Source organism: Mirounga angustirostris, unplaced genomic scaffold, assembly GCF_029215605.1.
Source record: "Mirounga angustirostris isolate CCGP_5_RB_7025 unplaced genomic scaffold, mMirAng1.0.hap1 SCAF_5, whole genome shotgun sequence".
NCBI lineage: Eukaryota > Metazoa > Chordata > Mammalia > Carnivora > Phocidae > Mirounga > Mirounga angustirostris.
This window is the reverse complement of record NW_026991713.1, coordinates 79,718,561-79,737,548: the sequence shown is the minus strand read 5'-3', so window position 1 is coordinate 79,737,548 and position 18,988 is coordinate 79,718,561. Positions and strand designations below refer to the sequence as shown.

General features: G+C 41.2%; 1 protein-coding gene across 6 annotated transcripts in view; it reads right to left on the bottom strand.

The window, feature by feature from the left end:
* The window catches only part of ITPR2 (inositol 1,4,5-trisphosphate receptor type 2), a 496,243-nt gene that overhangs the window by 36,665 nt on the left and 440,590 nt on the right, over nt 1–18,988 (bottom strand). For all 6 annotated transcript variants that reach the window (XR_010411569.1, XR_010411571.1, XR_010411570.1 and 3 more), the window contains one exon: nt 11,075–11,235. Coding sequence is in view for 3 of the 6 variants with exons in the window: in XM_064591479.1 (XP_064447549.1) it covers nt 11,075–11,235 (161 nt within the window). In the remaining 3 variants the exon portion in view is untranslated. The remainder of the gene's footprint in view (nt 1–11,074; nt 11,236–18,988) is intronic.

Genomic DNA, 18,988 nt, shown 5'->3' with positions numbered 1-18,988 from the left:
TGCTTGTGTTCCCTCTCTCACTGACTCTCTGTGTCAAATAAATAAATAAAATCTTAAAAAAAAGAGAATGCTCTGAATCTGCAAAGTAGTATTTAAATTTAGCCATATTAAGTAGCTAAATATTTTAGGTAGAAGTGGAAGGACCAAACACTTATTGAGCAATAACCCTGAACCAGACACCATGTTAGGCACTAGGGTAAATGGAATTTTGTTTAAACCATAGAAGAATCTTACCAAAGAGTATTACCTCCACTTACAGATGAGGAAACAGACTCAGAGAGCTGGGGTAACCTACCTCAGCTGCCATTCTTTCATCAAAACCCCTTGATCTCTAAATCCCCCCAAAGGCAATGGACTCCACTAACATGACATTAAATGACTAATCTTTGACATACAAGTGCTGAATCACTTTTGTAAAGTTCAGCACTTATTTTTCAGGAATTCCCTTAGCTAAAACTAGTCCAAAATCCAGTGGCAATTAGCTTGCCTGATAACCTTACCTAACATAAGAGCAGCTTAATTACCATCTCCGCTAATGACTCATGATATGGCATGGGTGATGTAGTCTATTAAAATCCACTAGACAGAAGTCGTGTGGCTTTACAGTATATAGTTCTCATTCCCACAACTTACATTTTGATGGTATCTGTTACTCTCTGGAAGAAAGCCAGTATTTCTGAATAAAATGTATCAGTCCTAACAATGTGGACATGATTATTCCAGAAAGCCAACTGAGAATTGAACAAGACTTACAGTAATGAGTAGGACTGGGAAACAAGAATTTTCTTCAGACAGTGGGAAGAAATGCTTTTATTAAGGTTATGAGAATTGGAGACATGAACATCCCTTTATAAGCTCAAAATAAATGACTTAGGATGGGTCACCATTTCAAAGAGGCTTCTAGATGTTGAACGAAATCCAAATCATTTTGCTGTCAACATTTGGGTTTGCAACATAATTCCATACTAAAACTTATTAATCAATGTTGGGTCACAAGATATCCCAAAACTGACCAAAGCATTTCTATGTTCACCTGCTGATGAGAAGTTAAAATCCTCTTTTAGAGTCCTATGAAAATTGTTTTCTCCTTTCTGGTTCTATTTTTTGTTAAGTAAAATCTGTGTGGAAGACTATTGATATTAATATCATCATCATCATTGGTTATTATTAGTGTTAATTAATGGTTATACCTCTTTATCTTTTAGCCTAAGGGCATGCTTTTTCTGATTTACTCACTGTATGTAGCATCCCTTGATTAGCCTTGTCCTAATCTGTAACGTCATGTATCATGTGTTCTCTAGTGAATTAATAAATACGTATACTCATTTAATAAATCTTTATTGAGTATCTATTATATACCAGGCACTGTTCTATGCTCCCGGGGCATCCTAGTGAACAAAAAAAGACTGAAATCTTATCTTTGCGATAGTTTATCTTTTCTAGTGGACTGTCCACTTTAGACTTCTCACCAGAATTCCCATGTATTCAGTTTCTTATTGGTCATATGCACTTGGAAACCCAAGCTGGACCTAGGCACCTGGATACTATGAGGCACACTGAGATTATCACATTTCTTCAACTTACTCCTGTGGAACCCCAATGATTTAGGTTGAGCCACCACCTTCCCCTCGCCTTCAGTAAATCCTCTACCTATATCTTTTCACATCCACCATTTCCTCTCAATCCCCAGTGGCATTTCATACCAGCTGTCATCACGATTACTGGGTAATGAACTCATTCTACCCGTTCTTTTTCTTGCTCCCGGATGGTCCCGTTGTATCCATTTCTTACTCTGCCACGGAACATGCTTTCTAAAATACACATCTCACCATATCTCTTTTTGGTTTAAGAGCTCTGAAGGGCTTCCTTTTGCTTTCAGAATAAAGTAAAGACTCCCAAGCAAGAGGTCCTTGTGATCTGGCTCCTGGTGGCTGCTTTACCTCCTGTTTCCCTGCTTAGCCCCACTTTTTCTCTGGACAGGCCCAACAGCTCCCTCCACCTGCTCCGTCCTCATTTCCCTGACTTACTCAAGCATCTGGTATGACCTTAGGAAGCCTCCCTTTCCAGGCTGCCCGTTCCATGGCAGGCTCCACCACTGCACTGAGCCATCACCTCTCCTTTGTTGAAGTTCTGTCTTCTGGATTTCACCAAAGCTTCCTGAAGGAAGCTCAACCTTGAACCCTAGGCATCCCAGCGATTGGAGCGTAGTAAGCACTCAGCCAGTGTTTGTTTGATGAGAAACCTTTCACCAATGGGAAATAATTTATTGGCCTGAATTTTTAAGGCATTTTACATCGTACCTCAACTACTGCAGCTGAAAGACTAAGAATTCTAATTCCTTAAAATATCAGAGACATCCTTTCATCCTTCCAAAGATGTCTTTTGGTTTTGGGTTTTTTCCCTACCTTTTCTCCAACACTTGACTTACATAATAATTGATCTTAGTCAAATTTTGCCTGATTCTTCAGTAGATGAAGCACAGCTAAAAGTAAAAATCATAGCCATTGGCCCCAGAAAAATTTGTAGCTGGGTCCTGGTTCAAGCCCTTATTTGCCAAGCACCTTTGGATAAGTAATGAACTTCTCTAAGCCTCAGTTGCCATAAAGTGGGTACAATTAAATAACATGCAAAGCTGCTGGCACACATCATAAATTTGGTTTCCTTTCTTCTTGGCTATGCACACTTTCCCTTTAAGATACACACCTTGTCTGGAATATATTCCCCTCCATTTCTTCTGTCGAAATCCTTTTCAAGGTCCAATTCTCCTCATAATCTTCTCTGTGCTACTGTCCCCAGTCCCTTCAGCCACAAAGACCTGTCCTGCCATCTGAGCTCCAGTGGTTCCATGTCTTATTCATTCTGCCCAACAAATCTATGCTGAGTACCTACTGTGTGCTGGGTGTGAATTTAGGTGTTGGGAATACAGCAGTGATCAAACCAGGTGTGTAAATGCTGAAGTCATAGTGGAGAGGAATTAACACATCAGTAAGTATAAAAACAATATTAGGTTCAGATTAATATAGGTGCTCGAAAGGGTGACAGGAGAGAAGTAACTGGAATGGGGGTGTCCAGGAAGGTGCCGGCATGGAAAGAGTTAGGAACAGCAACTGCAAAGAGCGGGCACCTCCATGCCAAGGCCCTGGCCAGGGAAGACATGTGAATTTCCCAGAAAAGGGCCAACATGGTTGAACTGTAGTTGGCTAAGGAAGGTGGAATGAGGTGAGACTGGTGAAGTAGGCTGGGCCCAGGTGGTCTGAGGGGCCACGGGAAAGAGTCTGGATCTTATTCCAAGCACCACTGAAAGGTTTCAGGCAGGGGCATAACTGTCATTTGAGATTTCTCCAGATGCTGTGTGTTGGTATGTCTACTTTACCTCTCACCAGAGGTATTTGTGCTATAGTTTCCAGTGATGGTAGATGTCTTTTCTGTCAAATTGTGGTTCTGTGAGGCCAGTGACCAGGTTTTACTCTTGTTTTGATTGGTGCCTTGTGCGCAGTGCTCCCTGGCAAATTCTTGCCAAATGAAATTGAAATATCCTGCAGCCTCTGTCTTTCTGGCCTGCAGTTGTAATAATTGTAATTGCAATACTTCGAATCACCGTAGGAAGCTTGCAGTTGCCAACCAGCTCTGAACGAGTCTATTTTTCCTATTTGAATTCCTCTCAGGCCTTCCTGCAACTGTAGGGCTGTCAGCTGACTTCCTGTCTCCCGGCCAGGTCCACTCTCTGCCCTGGACTGAATGTGTATAGTTCCCCTCCCCCGGTCTGCAGAGCACGAGGCCTGCTGCTGGGGGTGCTGGGTGTAGCCGGCCTGGCCTGCTCTCAAAGGAAGCACGGCTTCTAGCTTTGGACACCCCACGGCATCTGATAATAACAGAGCATTCAGTGGCCATTTGCATGTGCCGGGCACATTACAGACACAGCGTACCTTTCCGCTGGCTGTGCAACTTTGGGCGAGTCATCAGTGTTCTCTAAGCCTGCTTCCTCATGGGCAGAATGGCGACAGTTCTAGCAGAGTGCCTCCCAGGGTTGTCCCAGGGCCGTAAAAGAGATCACACATGACAGACACTTAGCACAGCACCTGGCACAGAGTCAGCACTCATCAAATGTCAGTTACATTCGCAGTGGTGCTGTTAGCGCACATGAGTTTATCTCGTCCTCATAGCAACTCTGCAAGGGAAGCCTTCTATCCAGGGCCAACATTTAGCTGGTACATGGAGATACGACTGTGCTGGTTGCTAAGACCATGGCAATATTTCTTAGTTGCCAAATTAGCCACTGTCCCAGCCCTCCAAAGACTCCCTCTCCCCCTAGGACCCTGCAGCCTTCTCTGCCCAGGTGTTTTCCCTGGGACCCTGGAATCCTTGCTTCCCGCCCCCAATCCAGCAACCACAGGGACAGGGACAGGGCCCCGGACAGCAGGAGGCCTCCCGGATCCAGCCACACTCAGCCAGTTCTATTCTGAGTGCTGACTGGCTGGTTGTACTTGCTTCATTGATGGGTAAGGCGAAGTGAAGAGGGGAAAGTCACCCATCGTGTAAATGGAAATCCTAAGAAGTCAAACTTCAGAATCTATTACCTAGGCTTACTCCTTTACACTGAGCTTCTCCTCAGCGCTGATTAGAAACACTAAACAAAAGCCAGTTTTTGGCTTTTTGAACTCGGAGAACTATCCCCTGGCTGCCAGCAGATTCAGTGTTGAAGAGTTCAGGAAGTAGTCAATGAGACCTGCCTGCTCTCGACTCTATTCCCCATTGCATTCCCCTCCACGAAGCTCATTTAAACACGATTTGGCCCCAGTCCTTTATCCTCACTTCCAGCACTGAGGACAGAGTCTGAGATGAAGACCCTGTGTACAGCCACCCTTAAGTAAGAAGTACTTACCATTTTTATCTCTATTTTTACAAACTAAAAAGAAGATGAGAACGAGGTTAAATGTGGTAACTCATAGATATTATATATGAATACGAAATAAGGAATTAGAATAATGTAGAGGATAGACCCCACAATGACAATGAAATCCAGAGTTGAGAAGTGAAAAGGATCCCTCTTAAATTGAAGACACCTGTCTGGACTTAAAATATGGAAAGCAAAGGTGGTGTCTCCTTCAACGTATATGTTTACTTCTTAATTGTGCATCCTGAGCTGCAAAGACCCCCATGGTTTGTCTCAAAATGTAAACATTTTTAACAGTGTCTTATGAAGTTCTAAAGTCGTAGGTTTTAAAGATTGAGCAGTTACATAATTGGCTTAATTAGATCCAATTACATAATTGGCATAAATTAGAAACAATAGAATCAGAACATATAATTTCATAGTTATGACACATAACAATAATGCAGAAATTAAGTCGGCAAATGGTGCTAACGGAGGAGGGGCGCATACAAATCCTGGAAGACTTGATGTCTTTCGTGAGCCCAAACATCTCCCCCTCCAACAGTTACTGCTCAAAACCTGGGTTAACTATAAATAAGATTGATTCTGAGTTCTAGACATGGAAAACATCTGGAAAATTGTTAGTTCTTTTCCTCTGTTCTGGAGCTAGAGTAATGGGTGACTAGATTTCTATCTCATTGAAAGGACCACCCCTCTCTTTCTGAAGTCTCAATAGATTACTGCAAGGAAGAATTTATTCTTTAGGGTGAGTTCCGCTGTGCAAGCCTCCACTGCACATGCGCACCCCTCTGCCAGGACAGCAGCCTCAGGCCCTCTCCTGAGATGTGGGCAGGAATGTAGGGGGACTGGGTTTGAGAAACACGGCAAGAGGGGATTAAATTGCCTTGGCTCTCCAATCAGCCACACGATTTCTAATACTGCATTCATTATACTTGGTTCAGGTGGCCTAACCCTTCCTGCTGCATCTTTATCTTCCAATTTTAAAAGAGGGGAAAAGATGACATTTGACTAATGAGAAATTCATGTTCTGAACTCCTGCAGCTATTTTGGTGTATCTTTCTGTAAGTTATGTCCAAAGACCAGAGGGCTAAGAAAAAAACCATTCATTTGTTAATTTACTCGTTATTTTATTATTCATTCAATAAATGTGTTGAGCTTCCTGGGGGAAAGAGGCTCTTTCTTACTTCTCCTTCTGTATCAAACCCATAAAGAGCTGCTAGGAGACAGGGAGCACTCACTGTTTATCAAATTGCTTTTAAGGCTTATTACAGATATTACCTGCCCTGCTATTACAAAGAACAAAGGGCTTCGCTGTTCCTGGTTGTGGCCTTCAAGAAACTCACAACTCTTTTTCTGTGTCAAGACAATTATTATGTTAACCACAGCCTGAGTTAAATTGTCCTAGCGGACATCGCCATAATACTGGGACACTAGACAGGAGTCAAGTAAATAGAAGAGCTTAAAAGTACCCTGTACTAAAAATGAGCAAATGACCCCCGAAAACCTATGGTGCTGGGGGGGGGGTGGCCTGCCAGGGTCTCAGTGGCAGCCCAGGATGGCGGAGCCCACGGGGAAGGTGGCAGGTCTCTGAATGGGCACAATAGCTCTCTTACAGGCACCTCTGGTTTTGATCCTGCTGTTTGCCAAATTAAGTTATAAATATCCCCAAAGGCCCCAACCCTATCTCAGCAAACGAACACTGAAAATCTGAAAATGTCCTCAAAATGTTAGAGAAACGTCTAAAAGCCTTGGGCATTTTTTCTAATGATCTCAATTTTGTTTGTTCCTTCTCAGTCATCATCCTTTGGGTAATGGGAGAAGCAAAAGGGCTTAGTGATGCTCAAAGGCCATTACTAGTACAGGCTGGAGGATTTATCCTTTTATACCCTTTCCTCCAGTTTATTGGATTCCCTTTCATGATTTTTACTTGCCAAAGCATGGGCCTTCCTTTTTCCTTCTCACTTTCTGTTCCCAATAAATACAAGCTCAAAATATCAATTCCCTTACCAAAAATGAGGATTTGCTTGCCAGGGGAAAATATATTCCCCAAATACCTTGATCAACTCACATCTCCCCTAACAATATCCCAGGAGAAACTCTGTGTTCGTTCAGATACTCAGACAGTGGCTGATAATCAAACAGCTTAGTTTGGCGTCTGAAGGCAAAGGAAGGAAGATTTCAATTTCTCTTCATATTTCGGAGTCTTGATCCTATTACTGGATGGATGTAGAGGCACAAGTATATTTCCTTAGATTCTAACCTCTAGAAATCAACTTATTTACAATGTATGATTTAATGCATATTGATATAAATACTCCGTATTGACCTAGTAATAAAGTTGAAGCATTGGAGGTGAAAAAAATATATACTGAGGAGAGAAACATCCCCCAAACTTGTTATATTCTCATTTTCCTCATGTCACCATAAAGAAGGAGGCACTTCCGGGGCACCTGAGTGGCTCAGTTGGTTAAGCAGCTGCCTTCGGCTCAGGTCATGATCCCAGGGTTCTGGGATCAAGCCCCGCATCGGGCTCCCTGCTCATCAGGGAGCCTGCTTCTTCCTCTCCCTCTGCCTGCCTCTCTGCCTACTTGTGCTTTCTATCTCTCTGTCAAATAAATAAATAAATAAATAAATAAATAATCTTTAAAAGAAAAAAAAGGAAGGAGGCACTTCCTAAGGGTCTCAAAGTACAAATCAGATATACTTAAACAGTGTAGTAGAAGTTCTACTGATAAACAAGCACTTAAATCAACCTGGTAAATGAACTATTTTTAAGGAGCAAAAATAAAAGTGGTAGGAAAATGTCTGTAAGGTTTCCTTCCAAACTGTTATGAGTAGTTGCCTCTGGGTTGGAGAGAGGAAATATATAGTCTTTGAATTGAGTCGTAGACTTGCTTCAACTTGCTGTGTGCTCTAAAATCTCAATCTCTCTCTCTCCTTCTCTCTGAGGATCAGGATTACAAAGCCATAATCTCCACAGAGCTTGGAGTAACAGATTTTCTAAATTGGGTTCATTAGCTACAGATTTTTTGAAATGTTCCAAAAAGGCTATTCCAGTAAGTGAGCACTCTTCTGTGTAAATGACTTTTTGTTTCCATGTCCTGAGCTTAATAATTTCCCTCTTCCTTCTCCTGGCCATTGAAATTCAGAAACAGTGCTTGTTTTCTTGGCCATGCCCTGCTTGGATGAGAATGAGATAGTTCATATTGGAATAAGCTGGTGAGTGCTCCTCCCTCCTGTCACGGTTCTGGAGAGAGGTGATGGAATAGGATCGGCAGAAACATGGATAAGTACAGGGATCCTTAAAAATTCAAGTACAAGGGCTTGGCAAAATGCTGGTTTTCATGTTAAGGTGAAAGATGGGTCTTATGGTAAAGGCCACCTGGTGATTTCCTTATTACAAAACCCAAAGGCTCTGTTTGGCCAGTCTCTTCTTCATGGTCTCTCTGCAGCAATTAATGCTGTTGAAACTCTTGGGATTGTGAGGCTCATCTCTTGGCTTTTGACACACTCCACATCCTAGTTCTCTTTCTGCCCCTTTTATTGTCTTCCTTTCTACTTATTTTACTTGTCTTTGTTCTTTTTCCTGAATGGGGGATCCCCCAGGTTCTGTCTTGGGCTTTCTCTTCCTTTCTCTCTTTACACATTCTCCCTTCTCCCATCTCTCCATAATATGATGACTTCAACTGTCACTTCATGTGGACAGTCACAGTAAAAACTGTCAGCTACCGAGTACCTTCACTGCTAGCCACGTTTAACGTATTATCTCACTGATCTCACACCAATTTTCTTCCTTTTGGATGAGGAGACAGAGGCCCTGATAGGTTCAAAGATTGCCCAAGATATCCTAGACCACACAGCAAGTAAGTGACAGAGCTAAGGTCTGAGGCCAGATCTTTCTGGCTCGAAGGTTCATGCTGTTGTCACTACCCTGTCCCTCCTAATTTATGACTCAGCTTCTAGTCTCATTTTGAAATCAACAAGTGTTCTTCTATGAGCAGCCTCTCCTCTTGCAGAAGTCCTTCTGAAACCGATGCACCACCTTTCTCCCAATGACCAGGCTCACAACGTCAGGTGTCTTGGGCTCATCTTGTAGTCTACCGCCTCTCCTGATCCTCCCTACCCCGAATCTCATCAACTGCCAAATACCACCTCTGATTTCATCTTTCCCCTCTCCCAACCAGCCTATGCACCATGGCCTGACTACTGTTCTAGGCCACATCATTCCCGTAGTGAAATCCTTCAGTGGCTCCCAATTCCTGATGAAATGCTATCCCAAACTGACACTTACCACTCAAAAGTCCAAACTATTTTCTCTATCCTCTCTCTCAGAGTTCCTTTACAAGTGGACTATGTGCCAGTGAAACTGGGCCAATGTCCGCCCGAATGTCTGAGTGTTCCATCTCTATGCCTTTGTTCAGGCTTCTCCCTCTTACAGGAACTCACTCTTAATCCAACAGACACCCCCAATCTACACAAATCCCACCCTGTCTGATATACTGCCCCCCAACACACACACACACACACACACACACACACACACAAACAAACAATTCCCTTCCACCACCTCTCTGTTGGGTGTCACTCTACATGTTTAAGCCTTCGCAGATTTTCATTTGTTCCACTCTTGGGGAACTTAGCCTATTTTACTTTTGGCTTGTTATTCTCCTCTCCCTTTTATTAAGCTCTAAATTCCTTGGCAGAGAAGGAATGTGTCAGACTCTTCAGTGTATTCCCCCAAATCTTTTAGTCCAAGGGATGCAATAGATGCCCAGTAAATATATATTCATTAAATTGACTCAAACTTTGATAAAATATAGCAATGTGAAGTTGCATTTTAAACATAATGCTCTACATGTTTCTTCCCCAGCAAGCAGATGCAAAATATTTCACATAGATGGTCCCCGAACATCTTGAGATCAAGAATGTATAAATAACGACTATGAGTGCCTATATTCAAACCAATTACCTTTTTTCCTAATGCAGAAGGGAGAGAGGGCAGAAAAGGAAACATGGAGAAAAAAGAAACAATGTTAGGTTGTGCCCACTGTCACATAAGGAATGACAACTTCATAGTAAGATGCAAACCTCTAATCACATAGAACAACTTATAGTAGGATGCAAGTCAAAAAGAAAAAAACATGAAAAATGCTCAGCAATAAAAATTCAGTTTACATGTAGCCCTCCTGTGACATATAAATATTGTCAGGTAAGATAAATTACTGCAATGTTAACTTGCACTTATTAATATGTTACCCGCCAAACATATTCTTTGGTTGCTCCATCTACTGTAGTTTATGTCTTCCCACGTGCATGACCAGCTTCCAGAAAGAGGGACACACAGCCACTGTCACCTGGCTCTCCTGAAGCTTCAGCATTGGTGTTTACTAAATGTTACCCTTGGGACCAGGCAGCAAGGAGGATCATGACTCTTCTAAAGCCTCACTCTCAAATAGTTTTATAAGATTTTTGAGAAAAAAATTCCAACATACAGCTGTGTTTATTATAAGAATACAAGAATTTATATCGGATGCAGTAATACTCACTAAATGTGTATCATGATACACTAACGCTGTAACTTTGACTTCTCTTTAAGCCACTTAGTTTTAATCTTCTGTAAAACAGAAGAAAGTCCAAGTCATGAACAACCACAGCCTTTGCTACTGATCTTAATGAGGAGTTAGTTATAAGCAAGTAGGTATGGCAGAATCAGTGCCAATCATTACCAACACCCCAAACTGTATATAGCTTGGAAACCAGTGTTCTCTCATTGAGATCAAACATTATACTCTTCCCAAACACGGTTCAATTTCTTAAACTCCTGATTTCTGAAATCCAAGAATTTCTTAAAGTATGACTCTTCTGTTCATATTTGCCAATGGGAAAGTTCCAGATATGGGGAACTGAGATATCAGCAATGACACGAGGGCAGAAGATGACAGACGTGGCTGAGATGGTGCTATTCACTGCACAGAGAATTCTTCAGTAAATATCATCTGTGCACTTGAGACTTAGATTTGGTTTCTATAACCAAGAAGTCCAACGATTTAGCCAGTATGAGGATTGTTCATTGACAGTCCTATTTAGAAGTTAACACAATGATTGGGAGAAGGTAGGGTAGAGAAGGGGAAAGCATACAACTGCAACCTCGTCAAAGGTTCAAATGCTCTCATCACTCACCACGATCATTTGAGCCACATAACTTTCAGGTCCAGTGTATTCAGTTGGGTCTTTAACCTTCACCAGGACTAGGAAGTACAGATAATGCCACATATTGTGTTCTGACTTGATGTGCTCCTCAAATGAAACCGTTTTATTATCAAACTTGTCCCTCTCAAGTCCTGCAAAACACAGAAGACACAATGTATGTAATTTGTCATTTAATCAGCACTTACTTCTTAGCATAAAAACAAAACATCACAATTACGTGAATAAAGGCTTTCTGCGAGTGTGCCAATTTAGAATGTTATGATTAAAAACAGCACAGTACACAAGACCTCCAGAAAAAAGGCCATAGCTTGTAGATTTCTTCCAAACTAACATTCTCCCCCCTCCATCCCCTATCCAATGGATCCTTGGAGATGTGTGGTCCTGTTATCATTGTAAAATTTGCAGATAATTTTAAATATAGCCATGTCAAAACTGTCCAATTAAACTGGCCACAAATCTAAGAAAAAGTAAAAATGATTGTGCAATAAAAGGCACGCTTGTTAATCAGGACATAAAAAATAAAAGTTATTTTATCCAGGAACTTGGGTAAAAAGAGGAGAGGCAGCTGAGAGAGTCATCTTGAAAACCATTTGTAATCAGCACAGGGCAAGCCAGCGTCCATAGTGATCTTTGCTCCGAGTGCAGTAGGGCTCCAGCCCTTTAGACTACTGTGCCTGGAATTTTAAGGAGGAGATGGTCTTTTCAATATCCAGAGCAGATTTTCAGCTGCTGGAAGGACACTGAGGAGAGGTTCTGCATAGTAAGATTCTTTTCTCTCAAGGGTTGAAGGGTGGATGAAAGAAAATGAATGGAGATGAAGAAAAACATCTACGGAAAAATGAATTCAATTGCCAAGTAAAATGGGATGTTGGGATTCAGTCTGGTTTTGCAGTGCAGATACTGGAGAAGAAACTAGGAAATTGAATTCCAATCCTGGCTATTCTTTTCTAAGCATAATTTAAAAAAGCCATTCAGGCTTGAAGAAGACTCTTTAAATAATAAGATATGAAGTACAATAAGTAAAAAGAAAAAAATCTGTCCCTAGTGGAAGGGTGACCTTTTAAATTATATTATTGGATATTTTAATGGAAAATACCATAAAATTAGCTGGCTGATGGTGATGCCTCATCTTATTTGACCCATCATCAGCTCGGCATGGCCCAAATAAAATCCATACTCTTCCCCAAAACTGCTCCACCCACAGTCCTCCTCTTCATTCCATGGCAACTCTAGTCTTCCATTGTTCAAGCCAAAAACCAAGGAGTCATCCTCAAATCCTTTCTCTCACCCATATCCAATTCATGTTGAAATTCTCTTGGCTCTACCTTCAACATATACGTGGAATCTGGTCCCTTCTCACGGCCTCCACAGCTGCCGCGCTTATCTGAGCCTTCATCATCTCTCACCTGGACTACTGCAATTGCCTCCCAGGCCCCCCTGTTTCCACTTCAACTCTCTGTGGCCTATACTCGACACAGCAGCCACTGAGATACTTCAAAACCCAAGGTAGGATGGTGTCTCTCCTCTGTTCCAAACCCTGTGGTGGTTCTCCACCAACTCAACATAAAGATCAAAGGCCTTACAATGGCTTATGAGTAGGGTTGCCAGATAAAATATAGGATGCTCAGGTGAGACCAAGTTAAGTTTGAGGTTCAGATAAATAATGACCAGTTGTTGAGTATAAGTAGGTCCCATGTGGTATCTATTTGCTAAAGTGTAAGTGATTTAGCCCTATAGCCTCGCTGACCTTGTCTCTTACTCTCCTCCCCCTTGCGAGCTCTCATCCAGCCATACTGGCCTCCTTGTTGCTCGCATGCAGACTCCTACTTCAGGGCCTTTGGACTGGTTGCTTCTTCTGTCCACAGCGCTCTTCTCTCTGGTGTCTCTCTAACTTGCTCACCTTTAAGCTTTTGCTCAAATCTCACCTTCTCCATGTGGCTTAACTTGATCACCCTATTTAGTCCTACAACCTGCCCCTTCCCTTTTGCCAACAGCCTCAATCACTCTTTCTCTTTTATCCTCTTTTTCCTAGAGTGCTTATCACCTCCTAACAAAATGAACATAGCCACAACAAAGGTGTTAAATTAAACTGGACCACAAGTCTAAGATAAAGAGGTAAAAATGATTGTGTGAGAAAAAGCTTGCCTGCTTATTAGTACAGAAGAAAGGAATGCCATTTTATCTAGGAACTTAGATAAGAACTTATTATGTTTATTATTTATTGTGTGTCCAGGAGCAGATATATTTGTCTCTTTTCTTCACCAACGGTACTATAGCTAACCTGGGTGTCCGGTTTATAGTCAGCCCTGAATACAGTATTTATGGAATGAATTAAGAATATTTCACTAATAAAATGTTATTCCACATGGGTGACTATAATCAAAAACAGATTAATAACAAATCTTGGTGGTGATGTGGATGGACTGGAGCCCTCATACTCTGCTGGTGGGAATGTGAAAGAGTACAGCTACTTTAGAAAACAGTTTGGCAGCTCCTCAAAAGGTTAAACATAGAGTGACCATATGACCCAGCAAGTCCACTTGTAGGTACCTAACCCAAAGAACAGAAAACACATGTCCACACAAAAGCTAGGGCATGAATGTGCACAGTAGCATTATTCCTAAGAGCCAAAAAGTAGAAACAATCCAAATGTTCATCAATGAATGAAAAGATAAACAAAATATATCATATCATATCATACAATGGAATTTTCAGCCATACAAAGGATGAAGCACTGATGTGTGTTACACCATGAATCTTGAAAACATCATACTAAGTAAAAGAAGCAGACCCCAGAAGGCCACATATTATACGGTCCCATTTATGTAAAATGTCCAGGGGAGGCAAACCTGTGGAGACAGAAAGTAGATCAACAGTTGCCTAGGGCTGAGGAGGAGGAAAGGTTGGGGGTGGCGGGTTGGTGGGTGATGGTTAACAGGTATGAGGTTTCTTTTGGGGGCAATGAAAATGTTCTAAAATTTATTGTGATGATGGATGCACAACTCTGAATATATACTAAGAACCACTGAATTGTAGACTTTAAATGGGTGAGTTGTAGGGTATATAAATTATATCTCAATAGAACACTTAAAAAGAGAGAGAGAGAGAATGTTAAAGTAGATTTTCCCAGAATTCAGTTCAAACAATTACCTTTCTGTTGCAAGGTACATAGGGCTATAAAAATAATGTGTCTACTATCAATTAATCTGTAATATGGTAGAGAAAACAGATAGCTTGCACTATATCCTGAAGTGGTATAAACTGCCAAGGAAGCACAGAGGAGGACAAAATGAATTGTGACAAGGTACATTTTAAAAGGTTTAAAAGAGGTGTAAAGCTTTAAGTGTCTAGCCTTGAAACAGGATTATGGCAAGTGGAAAAGAGATAAATGGTAATAAAAGCTAGCTAATTTTTATTGAGCACCTATTTGTGCTGACAACAACAGAAAGATGTTTAATTATGCTCTTATAATTACAATAATCCAACCTGACCTTTCAGCATGTGAGGAAAGAGATTCAGAGGAATTCAATAAATTGCTCAAGTTAACACCTCTCGTCAGTGGAGAAGTCGGTCGGTATATAAACAAAAAAATTTCTAGCTCAAAAGCCATGTTCTTTGGCCTTCTAGGCAAAGGAAGTGGCAGGGCAAAGCTACAGATGAAAGTAGATCACCTGTTTGGGGGAGCGTCAATTCCTCCGAAGGGAACATTTGGAAATGAAGATGTAATGGTACATTTGGCACAAACCATGAAGAGTTTTATTTTTTTTTAAACTGTGAAGAGCTTTAAATGAAAAGCTATGGAAACTGCACTTTATCCAGAAGGCCTTTGAGTGGAGACTAGCCTGTTTAGAGTTGTGCTTCAGGTAACTTCCTGTGGTGGGATTTAGAGGAAGACTGGGAATAGAGGCTAAGAGTGGGGAGACTGGGGGACTAGGGCGGTGGGGGATGTAAAGGCAGGGAACTGGTTGTCTTTCATCTTCATTGGTTCTTGCTCTCTAAGCTTTGTCAGCCATTCCCACGGTTTCAGCCATGACTGTGCTGGTGATGTGGCCCCAGCACTGACCTTTCTTCTCGACTTCAGTTTCTATTTCCAGCTGTCTACTGGGTAAATCCCCTTGGCTCGCTTATGGGCATGTCATCAAAAATTTGTTTCTTTAGCTCTTCTTTACCTCTCTTAATGAAGTCCTTGTCAACCAGGGAACTTGAAGTCATCCTTGGACTCATACTCTGACAATGTACTCTGTGCACATTTCTTAGAGCGACTCTGACTTTCTCGCCATTCTCCAAACAAACCGTGTCCTTGGAAAATTCTATGCCTCCACCTCCTCTCTTTCCTGCCTTATAGGTATTCCTTCTTCAAGACCTAGCTCAACTACCACTGACTTGCACAGACACAGTTAGTGGATCCTCCCTGTGCCCATAACACTTTGCTATGAAAATTTATCTATTTCTATCTTAGCCTCTACCACTTTATTGTCTGGTTTATTTTTGTATTAGCAGCACCTGGCATAGTATCTGGAAAACAGTAGGCATTCAACTAACATTGACAGAATAATTGAAAAAAAAAGAAGAAGAGGGAGAGATTGAAGAGAAGTTTTTGGATGAAAATTTAAGAGGGCTTGATGTCCAATTAGAGGGACAGATTTAGGAGGAATCAAGAATGACCCTACAATTCCTGACCTGAATGACTGAATTTATGGTAATATCAGTACAGCAAGGAAAAACAAAAGAAGGAAGAGACTTTAGAGGGAAGATACATTTGACTGGGGATGTGCTGAATTTGTGATGCCTATAGAACAACCAGTGTTGGGCTGTTAGGTCCAAAGCTAGAAATTTTAAACAGAGACATCAAGGTGTAAATATACTAATTCAAGGATAAGTGACATAAAATAAACAACGAAAGCCAGGGTATTGGAGGAGATGACCAAGGCGGAAAGAAAGGAAGGATAAGAGGAACTCTGTGCACTCAACACAAAGGTTTCAGAAAAAATAAGACGGTACCTATGTTGTGTTTCCCACAAAGTATGACTAAGGTGAGGACACTCACTCACCCATCACTATACCTCTTCTCAGCTGTATTTTTCTGCATAGCCCTTAGCATCATACCTTCTATGTGTGCTGGGAAATGAGCTCCATGATGGCAGTAAATTTTGTCTATTTTGTTTACTGCAGTACCCTGGTATATAGTAGATACTCAGTAAGTAACTGTTGAACAAATAAAGTATAAATGACCTTGATGCACAAGTACAGATAAAGAACTAATATACTAAGAGAAGAACACACTGCCCCTCTCTGTCAGTATAGCCTTTATCTCCTATTAAATCACCTAGAAAGATCTTCCATTCTAGGCACCTGACTACCATCAATCCTTTCTCCATTTTGGTATTTTTGTCACACTGATCTGTCAACATCTCCTTCTGGCTGGATTTTCAGCCTCTGGTAACTCAAAATTAATAATTAATATGGATACCAGCGCCAATTTGTTCCTATGCTTACTGCTTCAGCTCTGTCATCTGCTAATCATCACCCCATCGTGACCACCTTCTGGATCATTAGCAATTGTTCTCTGAGTCATAATTCTCAAACATCTGGTCATTGCCTTCAAGGCAAGGAACATCCCATCTGCTCTCATTGCCTGTCACAGAATCTACCTCCCCCTCTGTTGTTACTATGGGTGTCATGTGGTACGTGTGGTACTGGAGCCAATTCTCTCCTACTGTGGAGAGTCTCTCCTCTGTTGTTTGATACGATATCCCTCTTTGGATCACAACTTAACACCCAACTCTTACAGGAACCGTTTATCAATTGATCACCACTATTTTATAGCTACTAGTACAACCCCCAAGTGTCCCAACTGTCTAGATCATTCTTGTAATTAAGTTCTTTTAACATATATGGGATGTATTAGATCTTATATGTGGTAAGCAATTCCAGGAACGCACGCATATCTAGATATACATTATGATAATGCTTCTCACATATTTCTGCTAAAGGTCCTTTGAGGGCAGGGAGTAGAGAAACTTTATGCTGCTGAGGTCACAGGGGTGAGCAGCTATAAGCGCCTGGGATTACTTTTCAATTTAAAAAAAAAATTCTGTTTTATTTTAAATGTTCACATTAAATTTGTTTTACTTTAAAAATTTATTTTACTTTATAGCATACTATTTGTTCTAATGTAAAAAATACTATTAAAACTTACTCTTAGGTTAAATTACCTAAATGGTCTCTCAGATTTTTGAATAAATGTGAAGCTTCTGTACAATAGACCATGTTGATCTAATATCTCCTCCTATGCCTCCTGATTTATCACCCTATAGCTCTGTGGTAATGTGTATGCTACCGAAACAATACCCTGAATGTGACAAAATTTAAAATAACTTGGAATTGGTACACCCAGGTTTTTTGTCTGCCGTATATATCAGCCTAGTACTTACCCAATTTATCTTCCTTTTGTAGGTTATCAGCCACATAAACATAGAGATAATATTAATTCAAGCTGATTTATTGAATAGTCATTCATTAAGCAAATATTTATGAATGGTCCTCAATACATACTAAGGAGTCATAAAAAAATAAGTATCTTAAAGAAGGGAAATTAATGTGCATTGAGGGCTTACTCAGCTAAGCATTGAGCTAGGAATTTTGATACACATGATCTCAATTATACTCACTAAAACCGCAAAAGATGGCATTATATTCCCCATTTTCCAGATGAGGGAATAATAGTTCAAGGTGAAAAGGAAACTTGGCCAAGATCACATATCCAGGATGTGCCCTTTCTACGATGTGACAGTGTATAGCATCTGACAGAGATAAGACAACAAAAAATAAGTACGGTACCATACTGCTAAGTGTGATGTGAGCAATTTAGAAGCAGACATGTTTGCTGCTGGTTAGTGAAATCTGATAAGTCCTCATGGAATAATGGCATTAGAGCTGGCCTTAGAGAGAGGGTTGGAGTTGAACAGCTTAGGCGTTTGGGCATTCCAAATGGAAACACCATAACTGAGAACACGTGGAGAGTCTCTAAGTTGAAGATGAGTAATGTAGTTGGGCTGGAAGTTGATCTATAAAGAGGGGAACATTGGGTGAAAAGGTGGGCAAAAAAGGGAGCTTGATTATGGAGCACATTATGCGCCAGGAAATTTGGAATTTTAGAGTTACAGACTATGCAATGCTATCGATAGACTTTTGAGTAAGGAAATGATGAAATCAAACTGGAAAAATTAGTCTGGCAGCATTGAGCAGAACATTTTGGGGTGTGAGCCAAGGTGAGCCTGAAAACCCAAGGTGTGGCTTGCGGGATGTATGGAAGGAAGTGAGTGAGATGGGGAACACAGATTCATTAGCACATGGTAACTAGTGCACCTCGAACAGGAAAAAGGAGATGCTAAAAATGATGGAGAAGCTCCCAGCCTAGAAAACTGAAGGCCCAGCGGGATGTCGTCAATGGCAATACAGAGATCAGGATAAACTGCTAGGTCAGAAGAAGAAGATGGAAAGGCAAGCGGCACTGTTTTTCAGACATGGTAGATGAGGCTGCCAAAGTCATGCCTGCATAGGTGTCCGTCAACAACTGAAAACAAAGGACAAAAGCCTGGAAAGAGGTTGGAGCTGTGGTTGCACATTTGGCAATAATAAAATCCGAACCGCTTATCCAGTGGTTGGGAGAACACTTGTGATAGAACGAGAAAATGAGCAATCCAAGGCAGAAGAAAAGGTCAGCAGGAACCTAATGGGGAGAGTTAAGAAAAACATTCAATCTGGTGATGAGGGTTATTGTGATGTTTTAAGGAATTTATAAGTTATAGGTTTTTTTAAGTAACTGTGAAAGCCAAAGAGAATTTTGACAGCAAAGGGAAAGCCTAGAGGAGCAGGAATGGT